Source organism: Accipiter gentilis, chromosome 20, assembly GCF_929443795.1.
Source record: "Accipiter gentilis chromosome 20, bAccGen1.1, whole genome shotgun sequence".
Classification (NCBI taxonomy): domain Eukaryota; kingdom Metazoa; phylum Chordata; class Aves; order Accipitriformes; family Accipitridae; genus Astur; species Astur gentilis.
Window position 1 is genome coordinate 25883798 of NC_064899.1, and position 21748 is coordinate 25905545.

At 36.7% G+C, this 21748-nt stretch overlaps 1 protein-coding gene across 6 annotated transcripts in view; it reads right to left on the bottom strand.

Moving 5' to 3' along the window:
* The window catches only part of SLC12A7 (solute carrier family 12 member 7), a 69557-nt gene that overhangs the window by 21752 nt on the left and 26057 nt on the right, over positions 1-21748 (bottom strand). For all 6 annotated transcript variants that reach the window (XR_007508903.1, XM_049823728.1, XM_049823727.1 and 3 more), the window contains exons 6-14: positions 21562-21692; positions 17763-18004; positions 15097-15308; positions 11457-11624; positions 10247-10345; positions 9514-9571; positions 6822-6996; positions 3421-3539; positions 2159-2257 (exon numbers count right to left, since the gene is read on the bottom strand). Coding sequence is in view for 5 of the 6 variants with exons in the window: in XM_049823728.1 (XP_049679685.1) it covers positions 2159-2257; positions 3421-3539; positions 6822-6996; positions 9514-9571; positions 10247-10345; positions 11457-11624; positions 15097-15308; positions 17763-18004; positions 21562-21692 (1303 nt within the window). In the remaining variant the exon portion in view is untranslated. The remainder of the gene's footprint in view (positions 1-2158; positions 2258-3420; positions 3540-6821; positions 6997-9513; positions 9572-10246; positions 10346-11456; positions 11625-15096; positions 15309-17762; positions 18005-21561; positions 21693-21748) is intronic.

The following is a 21748-nucleotide window of genomic DNA, read 5'->3' on the forward strand; positions in this document are numbered from 1 at the left end:
TAACTCCCAGAAAGGCCTTTCTTCTTCAAAGGCCATTTCATAGCTACTATATAAATAAAAATACATTGTCCCAATTTTATTTTATAAAGAGATTACATCCTGAACCTTTGTGCGACAAATACAATTGAACGAGATAATAACAATAGATTTACTACGTTTGTCAGTTCTGAAACTCTATCAGTACCTCCAAGTAAGGTCAGTTTTAAAAACACATTGCTATCACTTATTGTTGATTTGAATTTAAGTTAAAAAAAAAATTGTCAAACAATACTAAACAACATTATGTTACTTCCAGCAAAAACAGTTGATTAGTTTAAATTAAATTTGCCTCATCAATTATATTCTCCACTTCTGTTGTGGCCTGTCTCTTCGGCAAGAACACAGCACAGTAGAAGAGATTACAGAAAACAATCTTTCAAAGGCTATCAAGAGAAAATGTTTGCGAGCTGAAAAAGTTACAGAAGCATTTCCAGATTGAAGCTTATATGCCTGGTCTGCCCACACTATTAATCAAGAAACATGTAAGTCAGCTCAGACCTGGGCAGTTTCGTGAATAGTCACATACAGCACCCCAGATTTCTTTTCACCTGATTTCCAAATTAGAGCTAGCTTTCACTGTATTGACAAAGAGCAGCAGCAGACCCAACTTTGTTTGGTCCCTTTAGTTTGCCTCTTTAGTACCACGCAAGTACTGAGTCCAAATGCATACAGTTTTAAACCAAAGAAATGCTTTCTACCTGTTCTGAGGACATCAATCTAAATCTAGTTTGTCTGATAGAACAAGGGCTGCTCTTTCATGCTTGACTTAGCCAACCTAAGACTCTACTTTTACTCAAAAAATAAAGTTCCATCCCAAGTCTAGCCAAGCATTCCGACACCTGCTTTGGCTAGAAATGATTATGTTGCCACACAGTAAGTCAGTCGGCTCACTGATCTCTCCGAGAACAACGTAAAAAAGAATTGTTGCCAAATGGTTACAAGCTCTGCTGCTGCCGCCATGTCACAACCCTTTGCTTTTAATTCCTCACCATGGTCCATCCTGTACCTCTTGCTACCCTCCATCTTATCCACCTACCTTAGCTTTTAAGCTACTTTGCACCTTCTACTGTACTTCTTCCACAGTCAGGTTATTCAAGGGAGGTGGAACAAAAACCAAAAAGAAAACAAAACAGAAACAAACAAAAAAAAGACAGCAATCCCCCATTTTCCTTCTTGATGTTGCAAATACTACTCGGTGTTTGCCGTGATAGACTGGAAGACAGGCACTGATGTATTTGGCGGTTTAGATGCCAAACTAGTAAGTGTCTACTGAGCATATTCAAAAAGATTTTTCAGGGCTAAACCTGTGACATTTCATTTTCACTCAATTCTTTAAAAGAAAAAATAATAAGCAACTCTTACATCCTAGAATCAGGCCAGCTTATCTCCTAAAGGCTCTAGTCCTCGAGGCATTTCAGCACTAAAATGTCTCAATAGAATTACTGTTAAACAAACATGTATTCTTAACATTCAGTAAAAAAAAAAAATTAATTAAAAAAGTTTCCCACTCTTAGTTTGAAATGTTTGAACTCTTAAGCCATTTAAAAAAACCCCTAAACAAAAAACCCCCACCCACACTTTTTGTATAACTAACCATGACTTTGTCAAGTATCTACTTGTTTACTTCAGTTATCAAATGCAATGTCCAAAGCATGACATATTTTTAAAACAGTGATCATATTGTTAGAGCCAACTGATGTATATTAAATTAGTTTTCCTGTTTTAGTTTTGTGTATTTTTTTCATAACTAAAATGAAAATTGTATCAGCCTTCCTGAACATTTTTACCAGTTCTCCTTACCTATATATAAAATACAGCTTGTTTTTTTCATCGTCATTCTCACATCTTCAGATCTTAGCTTATAAGCAATATCAAAATGCCATCCTGTAGCCCCTTCGCAAATCCTCTACATTAGCCACATGTTTTTGTGATCACAGCTATTACTAGCCTTATTCCAAACATACGAAAACAAATGTTACCCTTCTAAGATTATTCATGCACTGAATACTCTACCTCATTTAAATCAGAAAGGAGATTTTGTTTCATTATTGCAAGAAAATCAACAGTTTAGGGCTGTGTAATTAGCTTTAAGTCTTCTGAATGAAGGAATATTCCCTACCAATGGTAATACTTGAAACGAGGTCTCCAGTTGGGAGTCCGTAAAAGAGTCTGAACTGCACAAGCCAGATTTACAAACATATAGCACATAAGGAAAAACCTGTTAAGAAAAAAAAAAGAGCATTTTCCAATAGGGAATTAACTAGACAGATTTGCATTAAAACACAATCCAGAAAAGGGTAGGAACTTGTACACTGTGCTCACAGTAGCCAGTAGAACACAAGACGTAGATTAAATTAATATTTGTAGAATATTAGGCCTCAAAACACGGTATTAGCATAATATGGAGCCTCAAACAAAGATTTCAGAGAAAACATAGCAAACAACTGACAATCATGGTGTACTGGTTTTGGCTGGCACAGAGTTAATTTTCTTCATAGTAGCTCCTATGGTGCTACATTCTGGATTTGTAACCAATGCAGTGTTGATAACGCAGGGATGTTTTAGCTGTTGCTGAGCAGTGCTCACACAGCATCAAAGCCTTCTCTGGTTTTTTTGCTGTCCCACCAGCAAATAGTCTTGGGGAGGCAACACAGCTGACCACAATGGACCAAAGAGATCTTGACTAATGTATGACATCATGCTCAACAGTAAGAGTTCAGGGAAAGGAAGAAGGGGGGACATTTGGACTTCGTGGTGCTTGTTTTCCCAAGTAACTTGCTTTCCTGGAAATGGTTAAACCCCTGCCTACCAACAGTGAATGAATTCCTTATTCTGCTTTGCTTGTGCACAGAGCTTTTGCTTTACCTATTAACCTGTCTTTACCTCAACCCATGAGTTTTCTCACTTTTACCTTTCCGATTCTCTCCTTTATCACACTGCGGGGAGAGTGAACGAGCGGTTGGGTGAGGCCGAGCTGCCTACTGGGTTCAACCCATAACACATGGGATAAACTTCCAACACAAAGTCAGTAAAACAAAGTTCAGTTCATACCCTAAAACATTAAATTGTTTTCTCTGTCTCTATTAGATGCACTTGAGCTAAAATAGCAGGAATTTTTATTTTAAAATCCAGATTTTTAGAAATTGAACATTTTTACCAGCATTCAACAACTCTGTCATGGAAAAAGTTTTTTGTGCCTAGAAATTAGTTCCAGCCAAAACATTTTGTTGTTTCCTATTATCTCCAGGATCAAAAGGAATTTAACTTGTTAGAAAACAAAGGCCAGCATGTATTGTTTCAAAAAGAAAAATGATTACCTAGTTAATTTAAAAATAAAATACTATTTAACTTAAGAACACAAAACACCACATTCATACTTACATTGAAAGAATTGGTGCTACACTGTCCAATGAGGCTATCAAAATTCCAATTTCACAAATACCAGCAGTGAGGAGCAGAGCCCAAGTTGGTTCTCCATTTGCTTTTCCATGACCAAATACCTAGTTCAATTCAAGTAAACAGTAAGATTAGGGAAAGCTGTTCATTATACAGTTATGAAATATGGTGCAGATCACAAACTAGCTTTAACTGGAATGACAAACAGTCATTAAAAGAAAATGAAGCAATCTATACTACAAAAAGCCACAAAATTGCAAACCCACACATTTCCAATATGAAAAATGTTTACTAAAATAAGCAATGACTACATAATGTTAAAGTACTATTGCAGTTGCTGTTGAAATAGTCTTAAGTAACTTCAAAGCCACATGCATCAGAGATTTATGCTTAGTCTATAAAAAGCTAATATAGTTGAGGGCAGTATTTTTTGTAATGTACAAAAAGGGCATCATCTCAGTACTTATAAATATTTAATGTTTGTCTTTAAAGAGGACTAAGGTAAGCCTATTATCCTGCACAGAGCCCTGCCAAAAATAATTTTGCATGTGGTAATTTCCTTTGGGGATAATTCTATCCAGCTATTCTGGTGATAGATGGCAAAATGCCTCACCTGAAGTTCCAGCCGTATTTATTCTCCTCCACACACTTACAAAGACTAAACCCTCAATCCCATTTTCTGTAACAGCTTCCTTTCCTTCACCTCACTCATTCTCCATACTGTCTCCTTCCCTTAGCTTTCTGTCATCCATCAATCTTCCCTCCCTTATATTAAAATGCCATTTTTTCTGCTTATGCTGTTTTTTTCTTAAATGTCACATTCTTGCCCCTATATTAATCTACTTCCATTAATTTCCTTGATTGTCCATGCAGCAGCTATATCACTCTGAAACTGTAAGCACTTTTCAAGTCTCAAATCCCTCTTCAAACATCCTGCTTCTCCTGCGTTCCCTTTCCCCCACTTCCCAAACCATGTAAATTTTTTCTTTCTGATTCTTCACTCCTTTGAAACCTAGCCCTGATAAGATGGAACCATACTGTCACCCTCTCAGGAAGTACCAAATTTTTACTTCAGATAAAAGTGAAATTTTTTGTTTGTCTCTCTCAATACAATCCAGCGTTTGTAATTTATTGCATTACAACCCCTTCCCACTCAAGTCAAACTCCATCATGATTCTGCTCCCCCAACCCAGGATACTGCGTGTATTTACTTCCAGTTACAGATATAGGTCTTGAAAGTCAGGGAACATGCCGCTGCTCTCAACTGTGAAATAAACCAGCAGCATGTTTGGTATTCTTGTGCACCCTCATCATCTTTCTCCGCCCCAGTAGAAAAGATGCTCCTAACCCAAGGGAATGGCGATACATCTTTCTCAGGGAACAAGCTGCCAACACCGTAGGTGCAGAGCCACCCACGCCAGCAGAACGGGAGACGCGGCAGTTGTGTTTCCTGCTAGCAGCAGCATTGCTGCGAGTGCTGCGGCAGCAGAGGGGCTGCAGAAGCAGCAAACGCTGTCTTTTTAACTTGTTTACTTCTTGATTCATTAACCCTTCTGGCTCCTGCTCCTAGCAGCAATCCATTTCCAGTGACCGTTCACCCCTCCAGCCCAAGAGAAGGAAGGACCCAAGAGAAAATATCAAGGGTACAGCCCTACTGAGACTAGGCACTAGCAGACAGCCCATGGAAGCAGCGGCAGCGCAATGGAACCAAGCGATTAAAGACTGAGAAAATTGTTGGCAACAGCAGTATGATCTGCCTTTAAAAAAAAAAAACCAAAACTAACAAAAACCCCCACAACACACAAAAGACAATCCACCCCCACAAAGCCACTAGCATTACCTCTTCCATTTTGCTTTGCTTCTCAGCTATTCCAACCACCTCCTCCAACCCATTCATTCCCTGTGCACTCCTTCCCCCTCTTCACACAAGTCCTTTCCTCTCATTTTCCCATTCCCACATATTCTGCACATCTCCCTCCTCCTCAGATGTTCCCCCCTCCAACCCCACACAAATTCTCCAGCTAACCCATCATTCATAATAGTCCTAGGCACAGCCTAGCTCAGGAATTTTCTCAAGTCACGTATCAACGTGTTGACTGATTGTAGGCTTCCCTCGAACTCAGGAACCAAACCGAGCTGCTGCCATCCTATACCTAGCACTCACTGAAGATATGGATATCTCTGAATAGGCTCATAAGTTATTCACCAAGAGTAATAATAGCCCATTTTTAACATCACGTACTACACCAACCTCAGATGTGAGACAGTGACCTAGAGCACACATCTGACCGAGACTCCAGAGATAAGTGTAGGTACAGTAAGGAAGACTCAAACATAAGTTTGGTTATATAACTTGGGTAACAAAATAATTATATAAGCCTCTCAAAGAGATATATAAACAAAAACGAGTGCTCCAAATCACCCTCAGGACTCTCTCCATACAGAACAGCCTAGTCTCCTAAACTCAGCCCTAGCTACCTTCAGCGTCAGAGCTATCTGCAGTTTCTTTCTGTGTGCTAACTTTGATGACTGTGCCGTAACTCTGTTCCCAAAATATTCATAGTTACTCAGACATAATCCTGGTTTTTACACTTGAATCTGTTCTTAGTAGGTTAGCCAACAGATGCACAGCACAATGTTATTCTTGGCAATTGGCAATTTTCAAACTCCAAACTTCACCACAGAAATCACAGCTTTGCTCTCTAGACATTATCATCTTTTTGAATTTTATTTATTTATTTTTAACTCAAGTCTAGTTGTCTAGTTTTTGCAGATACACAATAATTATATTAAAGATCTTCCAGCAACAGCTCTTTTTTCTTCTGTTTGCCAGCTCACTCACTTCCTTTGAGAAAAATCTGATTGATTTATTTTTAAAAACATGCACAGGGATGTCGGAACAATCTTAATGTTCCAAGTCATGGGATATAATTCTATTGTTACATCTCTGTTGACTTCATTTAGCTTGCAAAAATGAATAAAAATTAGAATTGTATCTCTATGATACAAGAAGTATCACGCAGTTCCATATTGAGATTAAATCAACTCTGTTCACAAATACAAGTCGTAAGCACAGCCTTGGAATCAAGAAAGTTCAGTTGTTAGTTGCTTCTTAGTTCATTTATTTCCACTTATAGAAGACTTATAGTCTCAGTTTTGAACCACTAACTTTTATGTGTAAGAACAAAAATAATTAAATTGTATTGCACAGAAGTATCCACATTCAAACTTTGTCCTACAATAGCTTGATCTGTTATTGTGCACAATTACAACTGAGCCCCAAATCTTTTCCTCACAGTTCTACAGGAATAGCAGAATTAATGCCTGATTTTTTTGTCAAAATATAAGCCATATTTGAAGTACTGTAAAGAAAAAAAAAATCTCACTTGAAGAAATGGTACAATGCCATCTCTTGCAATGGCCTGCAACAAACGGGGTGCACCAGTGAGACTCTGAAGACCAGCACCGCACGTTGAAAAGAATGAACCGATCACAATAACCCACGGAGAAGGCCAGGCCAGTGTACCGACCACTAGATTTCCATCAACTGCTTCTCCAAACCTTAGGGAATGGGGGCGGGGGGAGGAAAAAAAAAAAAAAAAAAAAAATCAGTAAGCATTAAAGTAACTTTTACTATAGCTTCAACACCCACATTTCAATCTTTTTGGACAACAGCACTTTTCAACAACAAACACCATGTCAGTATGCACTATAGGATTTCCCAACCAATTTCTTTTTATTCTGCTGTTTTAAAGAAAACATATTATAGTTGATTCATTGTAAGTGCTGCCTCTAAGCAGACATGCAGCAATTACCAGGTATCTTGGCAAACTTTACAGAATTAATAGCAATAGAAAAAATATTTACATATGCATCCTTTAGATCCTTGTGACTGCTAGGAACTAGGTTACAGAAGTCTGTTCTACAAGTAATACAGGTATACCCTGGGGCATATGCAGGAGATTCGCAAACCAAAGTATTAGCCTTTCCTTTTAATAGTGTGACACTGACAGGGGCATAAGCAGGAGATTTGCAAAACAAAGTATTAGCCTTTCCTTTTGATAGTGTGACACTGACATGGACAAGTAACTAGAGAAACTACTAGACACAACCATCTCAAGTTATCCACATGCCTTCTGACTATCGTGCCGCCTGATGCATTTTTTAAGTGACTAGGCAAACAAGCGGGTAGAAGTCAGGAAGAGGTTTCATTACAGTCTCAAGTGTCCTATCCAATGCCACTTTTTTTTTTTTAAGATAATTAACTTTATGTTCATTTATGGACATCTTGGGTAAACTACAAAAAGGTTCTTTCTGCCCCATCCCCACCCTCAACCTGATATTTTTGTTTCAAAACTTCTTGTAGTTCATCTTAGTTTTGTTAGTAAGCAGCCAAAATCAACTTTAAGACTATCTACAATGTGATAGTGTAATTTCTTCTCCCCCCCCCCCCAGTGTTTTCTGGTTTTTCAAAACGAACACCAGAAAAAAGGCTACAGACTAAGACAAATTAAATGCTTTATCTTTTTTCAGACCTGGTCTTAAACAGGGTCAAAAAACATAGTAGTCAGGTTAATGTAATAAGACAGTGTTCAAACTCTTGCATATGCCCAAGCTTGGATGCATGGCTACACACTATTTTTGACTGATGGAAAAAGGGGAAACTACACCCTTTAAAAATATAGGAGGAAAAAAACCATATTATGTTTCTATGATGACATTTATAGAGCTGCACATTCATTCTCAATTCAAATTCTAATGCCTAACACAGGGTAGGAACAACTTGAAAAGATGAAAGACAAACACTGAAAGATGTACAACCTACTTTTTCCTCATGGCAGATATGACAATCCATAATGAAAAAAACCCCACGACCCAAAACAGTCTTTAAACCAGACCAAAATCCATACATTTTACTGTTATGCTGACAGCATTGTAAATGAAAGAACATGGATTCAATGCTCTTGCTAAAATGCATCCTACTCTAGTGACAGATCACCTGCACTCACAGCTTGCAAAATTCTACCACCCTGCCCCAGTAAATTTCAAATATGTAACTTTCAAAAATGTGAGTTTATAGATATTGGCTCTGCATTAATTTATAATTCAAAATTCATTTACTGTTTCTTACACGTCTGCTTGATTTAGTTTGTATATTTACTTTGAAGAAAAAGAAAATTGAGAATTTCACTGATGCAGCAATACCATTTTAAAGTAAAAACAATGCCCTGCTACTTCTTGTATTAGTGTTGATTAGAATCCATCTTTTAACTTATGGTTTTCTGTCTAGACTAAAAGCCTGTGTTTTGAAATAAGTTGTCTCAACACTATCTCTATCGCCTTCCTAACAATATCCTAATGCTACCACTTCATCACCAAAAGCAAACTTGGACCTTAGTAGAAAAGAGAACCAGACACCAGCAAGGAAACGAAGGTGAAACCTGCCAACAGATTCATCTTAGTCAACTTCTCCTAAGGGAGAAATTTATCAAAACCTGGAGATTCCATTCATGCTTATCTCCATTACGTTTATTCCCTTCTTGCTTCAGAATGTCCCTCAAATACCCTCAGGTAATAACATGGGTGAAAACTGACACGAGTCCTGATCTACAACTGATCTCTTAAATCGAAAAATAAGTCATACATCCAGTGGAAATTATAGGCCTGATTGTGCATTGCAGTCTCTCTCATTAACTCTCCTTGTCACGTAACTGTCAAAAAATCTTTTTGTCTTTGTTCCTCAGGAGCATATTACTTCTCCCAAAGTAATACCACTCCCCTTACCCCCACAAACACTACCTATGATTTTCTTTCTCAGAAACATCTTACTAGGGACAGTTCTACTTCAAACATTTATTTTAGATTCTGCTTCTACTTCTTGAAGGGATACAGCCAATAACCTGACCATTTTTTGCAGCTATCTCAGGTTAACAGATAGTCTTTCCCTCCAGTTTTAAACTAAGCAAAAGAAAAAATACATGACATAGATATTTCCCAGAAGAGCCATTAATAAGTTCTACTAACATAACGCATAAGCATACATACTTCCTGTAAAATTAGAAGTTGAATACGACTTACTTATCTCTTAATATCACACCTTCTATACAGGCACCGAACAATACTATACAGGAGAGATCTATTGCTAAGACTGAAGGAAGATTACACTATAAATAATCATATACATAGAAAGAGAAAACACACCATTTTTCACCCAGGTATGAAATCAAAGTGCCCACGATAACAAAGTGTGTGTGTGTGTGGCGGGCGTTTTGTTTGTTCTGGTTGTTTTGTAGTTGTTTATTTTTAATTCTTCCCTGCTACAACTTTTTAGTTTACGGTCTCTACAACTGCTTTTGATGCATAGTTGATTTGTGAAGTATTGGAATTAGCCAGGTCATACATCATGCAACAGAACAGATATTTTCTCATACAAATAAGCATCTGTGTCTTCTAGGTATTGAAGGATTGACCATTTCTATTACTCGTAGTTTGCTTTAAGATTTTCACTGGTTATACTGAGTATAACAACAAAGCAATCTGCCAGCTGAAGCATGATGCTAAAACCCTCTACATCACTTTTTGGAACTTGAAGCACTAGTAGAATATGGAATATATATATATATAAATGTATATATACAAATAAAGTTTGAGGTATTTTAATAATAGTTATAAATTATATTGTGAACAATTATAAAATATTTTCAGTTTAGACTTTGTTCATCTTATACTCAGGCAACTTTTCAATGAAAAACCTATACTGTTATACCTACAGAACTCACACTAGAAAAAAAAGTTACAGCATAAAGGATACAAATAAAAGACGTGGTTGAAATAGCCAAAATTGTTCCAGTAGGAATAGATTTCTGAGCATCCTTAAGATCTCCAGATCTGTTTGAACCTGCCATAATACCTTAAAAAGAGACCAAATTTATATGTCAAAAACAATTAATACTAATTCCATGTAAATAACTAATAGAATAGGAACATTTAACTTTAAGCCTGATCTAACACATTATTACCAATGGAGCAGGCTACAGAAATGTATTATAATACTGCACAAATCCTCAATTTATACCATCATTTTATTCAGAAATTTGTGTTACCACACATTGTTGGCTGAACAAATTTCAGAAAGCTCAAGAGACAGATATAAAGATGAAAAAATTATTTTTCAAATATCACTTCAGAATAATTTTTTAAATGGGGAAATATAAGGAGCAGCAAAACGTTGGGATGGATGTTATAAACTAATGAGATCTGGCAATTTTAGCCAGTGTGACCAAATGCACTAACTTTCTACTAAACAGACCATACATAGTAAGATATGCAAGCAAATCAATAAACTAAATAAAAATATAGAAACAAAAAAGAAAGGAGTGGGTAGGAAGTACAAGAAGAATGGCTAGGAAACCACATGTACACATCCTTGTCTGAATCTAACAAGAGAACAAAAATATTTTTCTGGCACATGCTGTGACAGGAGGGAAAAATTACTTCATATTACAATTGCTTGAGCTGTGACTTTTCTTCTAAAGTATCTTTGGTTATTTCAGTCAAATGTGACCTGATGGAAATTATATACAACTAATCTACCTTTAAGCTTGACAAAAAAAGCCTCTACTAGTTGCAGTTGCAAAAAAATAATTGGCTATATAAACAAATCACAGGCGGCTCATGGCTTGGATACTTGAAACAATTTTAATACTTAACTGTTCTCTCACGCATTTGAAGATTATAATATTATAAAGGTATGCATCTTATTTGAATAAGCATTAAGTGACACACGGAACTTTTGTTTTCTTTCCAGACACAGAAAATACCACTTAAAATGATTCCTTGTTTAAGTCCTATAACCCCCTAAAATAACCAGCCGCCAGCTAGGTCTCTCTCGTACTAGGAAGTTTTAGGTACGTAAAACTTGGACACACAGACTAGCAATCTCACGTGTCATCAATAAACATTTACACACAGTTTTCAGCTATAAGTACACATCCTCACTCAAGAAAAATAGTTGTACCTACCTGTCACAGATGGGAAATAAATCCCTACAAGCATTGTGAAGTAGGTCATGATATCTGTAAAAACATAAGGGAGTCCACCCATTTTTGTGTCTTCTGATCCAGCAACTGATGGCTGATCTTTTTTCTCAACTATTGATCCTTTTTCTGAATAGGCACTCCACAAATTATCTACAAGGCGGAGGGGGGGGGGGGGGGGGGGGGGGGGGGGACAAGAGCCAGAGTCATCTCTCTTTTTCAGGATATCAAGTAGTGAGAATGCAATAGTTTTATGAATCAGATGGCTTTTCTTACAAAAAAATCATGACATTTCCCAACGTTTCCTTATAAAGCCAAGAATGCAGCATCAATATGATCAATACCAATTGTAACTTGTGGACATTCCCACTGTATGCCAGTGGAAATGCAGCAGTGTATAGGATGTGTCATACAAGATTTTCTTTTCCATTAAAGAAAGATTTAGTTAAAGAATTAAATTCTAACGTATTTCTAGAATGTCCACTTACATCCATATGTCTGTGCTATGTATTATCAGGATGTATTGTGAAAAAAAATAAGGAAACTATTATCTCCAGGTTCAAGCAATCTTAGCATATATTCATATTTCTTGTTCTTATTTTTTGAGGAGCAGGTCAAAAAAAGAAATGCTACTTAGCAGTAACTTGAGTTCTTTGAAACCTGGTGTACAGGATAACCCTGGACAACAGTTCAGGACTCAGCCTTTCATGGCAAAGGTATTCCACATGGTGACAAAAGCAGAGTAACCAGACTCCAGAAGAGAATTGATAAGCAAAAAAAACCCAAAGCAAGCAAAAACCAGCAGAATGTGGCTCAAATTCCCCCCAAAAGTAAGAATGCTTGTTTGATGAAGATTGGCCAAAGAACCAGTAGCTTTTGAGAGCTTACATTTAGGGAAACACCATTGTGGCCCTTGACAAGATAGTGAGAACATCCAACACTGATTCTTATTTTAAAACGAGAAAAGTTGTCTTATCTTGCATGAGGAAACAAAGTAGATACTCTCCCTCTCTGTCAAAGAGCCAAAGGATTTTACACCACAGAAATAAACAATTCCCATGGACCACCACGATGATGGATCTGATAGCCAATTTTCAGCCACCCAGTACAATTCAGTGAATTAGGTGCAGTATTCTAATCCTTCACAATAGCAAAAGGTTACCTTGAGCACAACAGGAGATTGACTCTGAATCTCCATAAGTGGCCAAAGATAGGGTACTCCTACCCAAATTTATAACAGAAATCTTACAATTGGTAAGCATGTATGGAAGCATGCATGAGAAACATAAGAGACAGAAGAACAAAGATTAAAAGGAAAGTAAGTATTAATTGCTACAGAGTGCTATGTGTCTTAGTTCATTCAAATGAAGAGGAATAACAAACTGATCCAGAGATAAGACTGAAGCCATAAAAAAGACTACTTAAAAAAAAACACGAGAATTTTTAAGTTTCAGGAATTTTAACAAATATTTGATAAGTGACATATAGACAAGATCTCCAAATTAGCATCCACTCCTTACGGAGCATAAAAAGAAAGTCCAAAAATCAGTTTGTCACTGCCAATCAAAAGCACTAAATACTGAATGAGGACTCAACAGCCTATATCCTTTATTCAGTATGACACAGAAGTGACAATGGCCCAAGCACTCCCATGCATACAACTTTTATTGTGGAAGTGTTTATGCCAGCATGAGCGGGTAGAATCAGCTTAGAGATTTTGTAAAACAGAACTCACTTTCTCCTTTCATAAGATGTCACACAGAGCTTTGTTACACTAATTCTCTGTGCTCATTTTTCCCAAAAGTAAGAATCCAAGTGGACTTGAAAGTTAGAGTGAGGAAAGAAAGTCACTTTTCAGAAGCATCCGGACATTTGTGGGGAGGCAGGTTTCCTTTCTAGGACCATTCATGGGCTGCAGAGGCTCCTCTAGGAACATTTGGGGACACATAAGCAAGGTGTGGTACAGTGTATCTAACCCAACAACAGGCTACCATGAAGCAGAACAATGTTGATTAAAGCTATTTCCAGAATTACTTCGCTACTGTGATGTCCACATTCATGGGTGTGTTCGGTTAGAATGATTTATTATTGTTAGGACAGTATTCATGGAAGGTGTGTAAGAAATGCATACGTACTGTATGCAAGCGCCCAGTAAGTGGCGTGAGGACTTAGCACACGTTTCCTGAAACATCCAGGCGTGATAACTGAGCATCCCAGCCACAGCTCGAAAGACTTAAATGTGCAAAGTCTGCAGCTGCAAAGTCTTCACACAAAGCAGAACATACACCACCAGCAGAAGAAAATCCTCCTTGAGAAATCTTTGCCAGTCAAGTTCAAGTTTACATCAGGTATCAGAACCTGAGCTCATGCTCAGCAAGCAGGACAGGCAATCCACTTAATTTGGTCTTAGTATTACATGACACTAGGATAGTGAAAAGCACTTCTATATAGTAGTGCTAGTTCAAAGAAATGTTAATCAGTGAACACAACCAAAGCACATTTTTCCAAAAGAAAAATCGGTATTCAGCCTGAAACCTCCAAAAGCAAACCAGCAGTTTAAAGCTTACTCTGTAGCAAAAAAATGAGAACACAGTTGTCTTCTGAGCTGGGGCAGGAAATGTAAAAATATTCAGGAAAAGTTGTAGATATGCGTGTGGTAAATTATAAAATGCATTGTACAAACCCTAGGTCTCATTTCTTGTAGCAAACATTTCAATTGAAAATAATTTCATTTTTCATTGAGGAAATTGAGTGATTTTTTTTTAAAGATACAAATTTAGATTCAGAGAAGCCTATGCTTCATTTAATATCTTTTTATGTATTTGTACACTTTATATTAGGTATTTTAAACTAAATTACTACAGCAGTAGTGATTGCCTAGTGTCCCTATGTAGAGATGCATATCTATATAAATCAAACTTTATTTTAAGGGGAAGCAGGAGAGAGGTATCAGAACATGCATTTCATCCCTGGAAACATTCTTTGCTTGTATACAATACAATCCATTACATGTCCAAAATGAATCTTATGAGCCAGTGCAATTGGAATCCCAAGCTGCCATAACCACACAGGAATGTAAACAGAAGAAAATCTATACACTTTGTAGAACATCTCCTGTCCAAATACTAGACTGAGAGCTAGAAAGACTGCTTTTCTCCAAACCTATCACTAACTTGATGTATTGCACTGGACAAGCTACAGAACTTCATTCCTCAATGTACCACCTGTAAATTGGAAACAAGATTTCCCTCAGGAGAGCTTGAGAACGTAGTCATGAACAGCTTACTCAAATAAGTGGATTTAGCATACAAAAGAGCCAAACCCTTTAAAAAAGAAAAGTGAGCTGTGATAAACACTTTCCTACTTTTTTTTTTTTGATAGAACAATGGCTTTTGAAAGAGTGCCTATAAAAATCCAATAACCCCCAAATTAAAGCATTTGATACTAAGCTTTTAAAACCAGATGGAAACTTTATCAGAGGAAGCATGCTCCAGAGAGCAATCTTTCACGCAAACAGACTAAAGCTACAGAAGTAGTGACAGGCTAGACCACTACATTACTGAACAGCTACAGGTCAAATTAATAATGTCCAAAAATTTTTAAATCACTGCGTTTTTCAACTTACCAGCTAGAACTCCACTCATTATTCCTGGAATCCCTTGAATTTCTGTTACGTTATTGAGACTAAAGTAGTCATCACATGTAGCATTAAGAAAAGAACTATCACAGAAGAGGCGCCACAAAGCTGTAGTCTTTGTTTCATTATTGCTTTCAGTAAATTTGGCACAGACATCAAAGCTGCGTTTTGACAATGTACGGTTTCCAAGGAGACAGATACTATAAACAAAAAAAATAAAAACAGTGATCCTTCAATATAGTGTTGTGCATTAAACCATTTCTTTGTCCATTAGACTTCTTCAGAAACTTGTTATTTGTAGTACCTATCTTATAGCCTGTACTACATCTACTAAAACAGTACATAGTCTCTGCATATAAAACTATAATCAGTAATCTTTAAACCACCGTTCAAACATTTCTACTTTAAGGTATTAATAGCTATTTTGCCTTGTGATTTATTCTTTGGAAAATACAATCAACTCAAGCAGCTTGGCCACTAAATAACAAAGATCATGACTCATTCAGTCCTACAAGAAAGAAGTGAAATTAACTAATACTTAATGTAACGATGAGCCTGACCAAAAAGATACAGAAGCAAGACTAAGCAAGTATGTCATGCCCTTTTCTAGCAAATAAATATTGTAGATGGCCCTCAAAAATATTAAAATCCAAAATGTAGGTAATAAGCCAGAAGGGTTAAACAGCAAAATTTAAAAACATTGATGGGAGTACAAATTAAAGAATCACATAGCAGGAAGCAATTAAAACACTCAGAAATGAAAGAAAATTAGAAAACTCAGAACAGTTTGCAAAAAGCAAATTCCTAACAGCAAAGAATATTAAGGGTCTAGGAACACTTCTTTGCTAAGCTACACAAAACATGTTCAGGAGATATCTATTCCAGGCTTGCTTAATAATGAACTTGCGTATAGTATCTATGAAGACAAAAGAAGGAACATCAAATAAAACATTCATGTTAAGCAGATATGTCAAAGAACACATAGTACACATCTAATACTTCTAAAGGAGCTCAGTTAAGCAGCTGATAACAAAACAGTAAAACCATATCACTCAGCATTAGAACAAGTATAGTAAGCCAAGCAAAATATTGACCTAGTACAATGTCCTGTTTTCTGACAGCAGTTAAGAGTAGATACCTCGAGAAGAGTACAGGACACCAGAACAGCTTCAGGGTATGGCATCACATGGAAATTGAGCAGATTTAACAGAAAGCTGCTGCTAAAGAGATATTCTTGCCACTTGCCTTGCTCATTTTTCTTTTTAATTGCTATTGATTTGGTGACTCTATAGCAGCAGGGTGAGTCGATTCAACCCATGGAAACTTCTTCCAGTTTGATTCAACTGGGAGATCACGAGGTAAACTATTTTACCATCTATACAATGGCCAAACCTAATGGAGGTTAGTGATGCCAACCTAACTAACCAGCTGAGTGGAAGTTGGTCGTCTTGGTGACCAGCTCACCACCAGATCAGCTTTATTGTAATATAAAACCACACTTGAGTTTCTCATTTTGAGGCAGACTGGCCAAAACGTGAACAATTATATTTATTGGAAGATAACCTATCTTTATTACATTTTTTCCCCCAAACAATAATATATCACAGTAGCAGCCATAGATAGTTTCCAGGAAATTGGTAATAAGACTTACCTAAGTTACATATTCAGATAAATACTCTTTTACCTACACAGGTGACTAAAACAGTTAAGTACTTCCCTACTAGAAGCTACAGTTTCTTAGAAATTCAAGTTTTCTTCAGAAAAAATGTCAGTTTTGAACACGCTTTTATTTTTCTGATAGAAGACATGGTATCATTTTACAGTACAGTCCACAAACACTGCTTTAATACTCGGTTCGTAACACAACCATCAACATTTCAAAGTACTATGGAATCTGTAACGATCATGCAGCAAAGGATAACTTCAGTCCTGCATAACAGATGGCACTTCATAACAAAAGTTACCAGGCTATTCTGCTAATGTGTTGAGCAGTATCATTTTGTCTTCTCTCCAAACAAAACAAGATGCACAAAAATGCATCTAGTAACTGGACAGAAGAAGTAATTCTTAGTGAGCTAAGAGAGGTACAAGCTAATGGTGTTGAGAAGCAATATGCCATGTCTGACAACAATAAGATTTTATTTTATTAACAAGAAAATAGAAAGCCTTCACAAACATAAATGAATTTAACACTGCAATGTCTCCCCTTTTAAGTAGGGAGAAATGGAAGTTTCAAAAGTTTCCTCACGACAAAGCAAATTTGAAAGTATGTTTCTTTCATAACTATCACTCATAGCTACAACATTATCTTGAAGTTTTTACTTTATTCTATATTTTTAGATTAATTCTTTAGCTAAAAACCACCTTCCTGTTCTTTAGGTGCAGATAAAATAATGGCCAGTAACTTTAAGCACGAAAGAACATTTTTCCAGAGTATCATGTCTTACAAAAAATGAGAGAAAGATTCAGATAGGTAACTCAGAATAACAAATGAACACATAGTTGCCTAAAACACGTAAAACCTACCACTGAAGCCAATGTGCTTGTATTTTGAAGGTTAGCTTAAAAAGTGAAATGGTTACAGTAGGTACTCCCTCTCCCCACTTTTTTTTTTGTTTTAAATGTCCCACACTACTTTAAAATATTATACTTACGGAAAGTCAGGTGGGTCAAAAGCAGTCTTAATAACTCCAGCATATATGGCAATAATGGAGAGAATCACACAGGCAAGGAAGACTAGTGCAAGCTTGTTGACATACTTTACTCCCACAAACACTACTATGGCCATCAGAATGATGATACATGTTCCATAAACTCTCATGTTGTTCAGCATAGCCTCTGTTTCTTCACCAACCTCTTCTGCTTTAAATATAGCAGCGCTTGGAGAAATGTAGGTCTGCAAGAGATATGGCAAACTATCATTCATGTAATAAGAAACATTTTATTAAGAAATCATTTACTTCAAAATCTAAACTTCTATTACAGTATCGTTTTTATTCTTTCACAAACCAGTTCAACCAGATGACATGGGCATTTAGAAAGTGTAGAGGTAAAAGGAAGGAGGAGGTGGGGATGAAGAAAAACAAGTTTTGAGAATGAGTTACTGGTTTTGATCCAGCTTCTTCTCTCCCCTTCAAGAGTTTCCACTCCTCAAATTCACATCTCTGCCAGACATGAAAAACTATGAAGGACCCAGGGTGGCAGGGGCAGGGGCGAGGTTACTGACAAAAATTAAAAGGAAAAAAACCAACCCCCGAAACTAGCTCAAACCACATATATCTGAAGCATTTGCCGATTAATAATTCCACTGATTGAAACAAAATATGAAGAGTCAAACAAAACCATAATAAAAAACTAAAGTGTTTTCAGTACTATAGTCCCTGCACTATATTTCATAAAATTCAGAGATACCTTAAGCATTGTACCTTGAACATTTTTTATGGTGAGTTTACATGAATTTTTAATCTGAACTTGCAATAGCACAATTTAAAATTAGTGTCACAAAGTTTAGTCCTGTGCTAAAACAGACAAGTTAAACTACTGTAATTTCAAACAGAATTCTCTTACAGATATCAATTTCATGTAATTTTGTTCTGGGTTCTACCTGAAAAGAAGTTGGAAACACAGCTTATAGGACTTATACTGATAAATGCAAACGAAAAGACAAACTCTGACCTATAGTTCTGAGACATTTGTGTACTACACGATAAAGATGTCTTTATCTTCTCCTAACACCTTTACAAAAAAAAAAATCTCTGCTCAGCTATTAGGGGAGTATTGGGGCTTGAGGCACCTCCACTCCTTTAGAACAACTGCTAAACTGACTATACTTAAATAATCTAACTTCTAAAGGCAGGAAGAAACTTTGAGCAGGAGGCTATCTTGATATGTTCCAAACCAGAATCCCAAAACAGACATAGGCAATTCTTTACTAATTTTTTTAAAAAAATGTAATTAATTTAAATTAAATTAATTAATCTTAAAATAAATTTTAATCTAGTAAATTAATATATACTAGAATGCTAGAAGAGATGAAAATTGTCACATCACCATGGAAGAAAACAAAAAAGTAAAAACTGATTACAGATAAAGTATTTACATATTGTTAGGCAATCCTACATTGTGATGTTGCAGAAATATCAAGCTCTGTATGGAGGTACTCCAGAAGGTTTTCTTGTGCACTTTGTTGCCCTGCTGTTCACCGCCTTTGCTGGGGAAAGCCAAAGGCAGATGTCTGATTTCTGCCCCTCCAAATAATCCATGTCCCAGCGGAGGAAAAAAAATAAAAATCAATACTTGTGCCTTGTGGCTATGATAGGAGTCTGTTCTGAGGTCTTCTGCCAGATATGACATCCTTGGAGTTTTTTAACTTTGAATTCCAGAGCCGAACCCCATACATGTTTACTAGCAATACATAAAACCAGTACAACTCTTGAGTAGGCAGAACAGTGTACCAAATCCAATCCACGTGACACGTGCTAGTGTTGCTAATATAGATCAGATCTCACAACCTAGCAGTAGTGAGTGAGGACTACCTCCAATTTCAAATCCAGGCTTTTTTGAATTTATGACATGGGTCATAGTAAGTAACAAAGAAGAATTCTTGAAGCACCTCCTCTCCATATCTGCACAGCCCCCCGTATGATGACCAGTAAGTGTCTGGTCCCTCCTGGATGAGGCCAAGCCACAGTAGTTGGGCCATTGCCATACAGGCAGTCTTTCACAGCATCTGTACAGGAATATGAAATTTCAAAGCCAGTAGGCTGAAAAGGAGGAAGCGGGGCAGATTCTCAAGTCCTGCCTCATAGGAGATAGGCCCTTCACGTTCTCCATAACCCTTCATTGGGCAGCAGCTTTCCCCAGCGCACATGGCAGTGCCAAGCATTGTAGAAGCTGAAAAGTTTCTGTGAGTTATCCTGGGAATGCTTGTCTGACACCAAGCCCACAGACTTCCATTTGGAAGAAGAAGAGGAGTCCTCCTAGAGCTTAAGAAAACATGGCTTAAAAGGACTTATGCCATACTTACCTAGAGTAAGCAGCTCTTCCTACAGAAATGTAGAGCCACCTAGTTGTGTTGACTGCTTACTATAAAGTAGTTGCCAGATTTAAAAATCTATAGTCATGATCTCAAAACTAGAACAGTAAAATGGAAAATTAATTCTGGTAGATACAGAGTAAGTGGAAGCTCCCCTGAAGAGCTCACTAAAGGATTCAGGGTTCGAAGGCATACAGCCTGGGAAAAATAAAAGAAGATCTATATTGAGAAGTTACAGCAAGACCACCAAAAAAAAAGTTGAAAAGACAAAGGATGGGTAATACCATGAAATCCACATCCTTGTTAAAACTTGTCAAAGTTACAAGGAAAGGAACCAACTTCTTGTGTTAGATGAAAGAAAAAAAAAATGAGTAAGACTTCCATCAGAGTTGAAGAAAAGGGAGACTCCAAAGCAAAAAAAAAAAGATAAACTGACTCTCAAGATGGAATCTTTAGTTTTTCAATTCCTAGTCTAAGGTGAGCTAAAGAAAGTGCTACATGCATCTACGCATTTTTGTTTGGAAAGAGAGGAGGACATACAACACAAAAGCAGCATAATATAGGGATCAAACCTTTTTGTAAGTTTGCTGTGGTGCACCATGAACGTACGCAGACTAACATTTAAAGAAGAAATCAATTCCTTCATATTTGTAAATAAACTATTTTTTAAAACTAAAGTAACTGACTTAGCATCGCTAAATCCCAATGACATTTCAGAAGCCCTGAAAATAGGCATCGTCAACTATGATTTAATCCGCAATCTAACGTGACATTACACTAAGGACTGTGCTATTTCTTATGGCATTTTTTTGTCATTTTTGATACAAAGGCTGCAGTTTTAAGCTGGTACAAGAATCACTGAATTAAATCTTAACATGTCTCCAAAGTCTACCTGTTGATCTGATGTTCTTTTCTGCAAGATCTACTGAAATATTTCCTATTTATTTTTAATATTCAGTATCTATATCTCCGGTTTGGTCCTATGCCTTTAGTTTTGCAGTTTTAGGTATGTCTTACTAAAATTAATATAGTTTTCCTTGCAACTCTGTAGGTGTACAGTAGCACAGGCATAATTTATGGGACATTTGGTATTCAGAACATGTTATAAAAAGGTGACAACAGATATATTTTATCTGGTACAAATTAGTAAATATCAGTTACCAAATTCTGTTTGGTTCCTACTTCAAGTATAACAAACTTACATCAAACAGCCTTTAATTTATTTTTACATTGATGATCAGAATTTTTTTAACTTTTTCAAATAGTCGTAAGTAGAATAAGAGTAAATATTGACACACTGGAAATATAGTATCAAAACATTAAAAATCAAACTAGAATGCATTTTAGGCCAAGTGCCTTCCTCAGCAATTTCCCAAAACAACCCAAGTACATTTAATCTTAAGAGAAACTGTACTTACCAATAAAATTTCAATGGTACCAAGAATGTACATTGCTCCTGCAAAGGTTGTACCCAAGTAGAAACAAAGTCCCACTGCTCCACCAAACTCTGGCCCTAAAGATCTTGAAATCATGTAGTAAGAGCCTCCAGCTGTGAATTTAACAAAAAAAAAAAAAAAAAGACTCCGGCCCTTCAGATTAAGGACA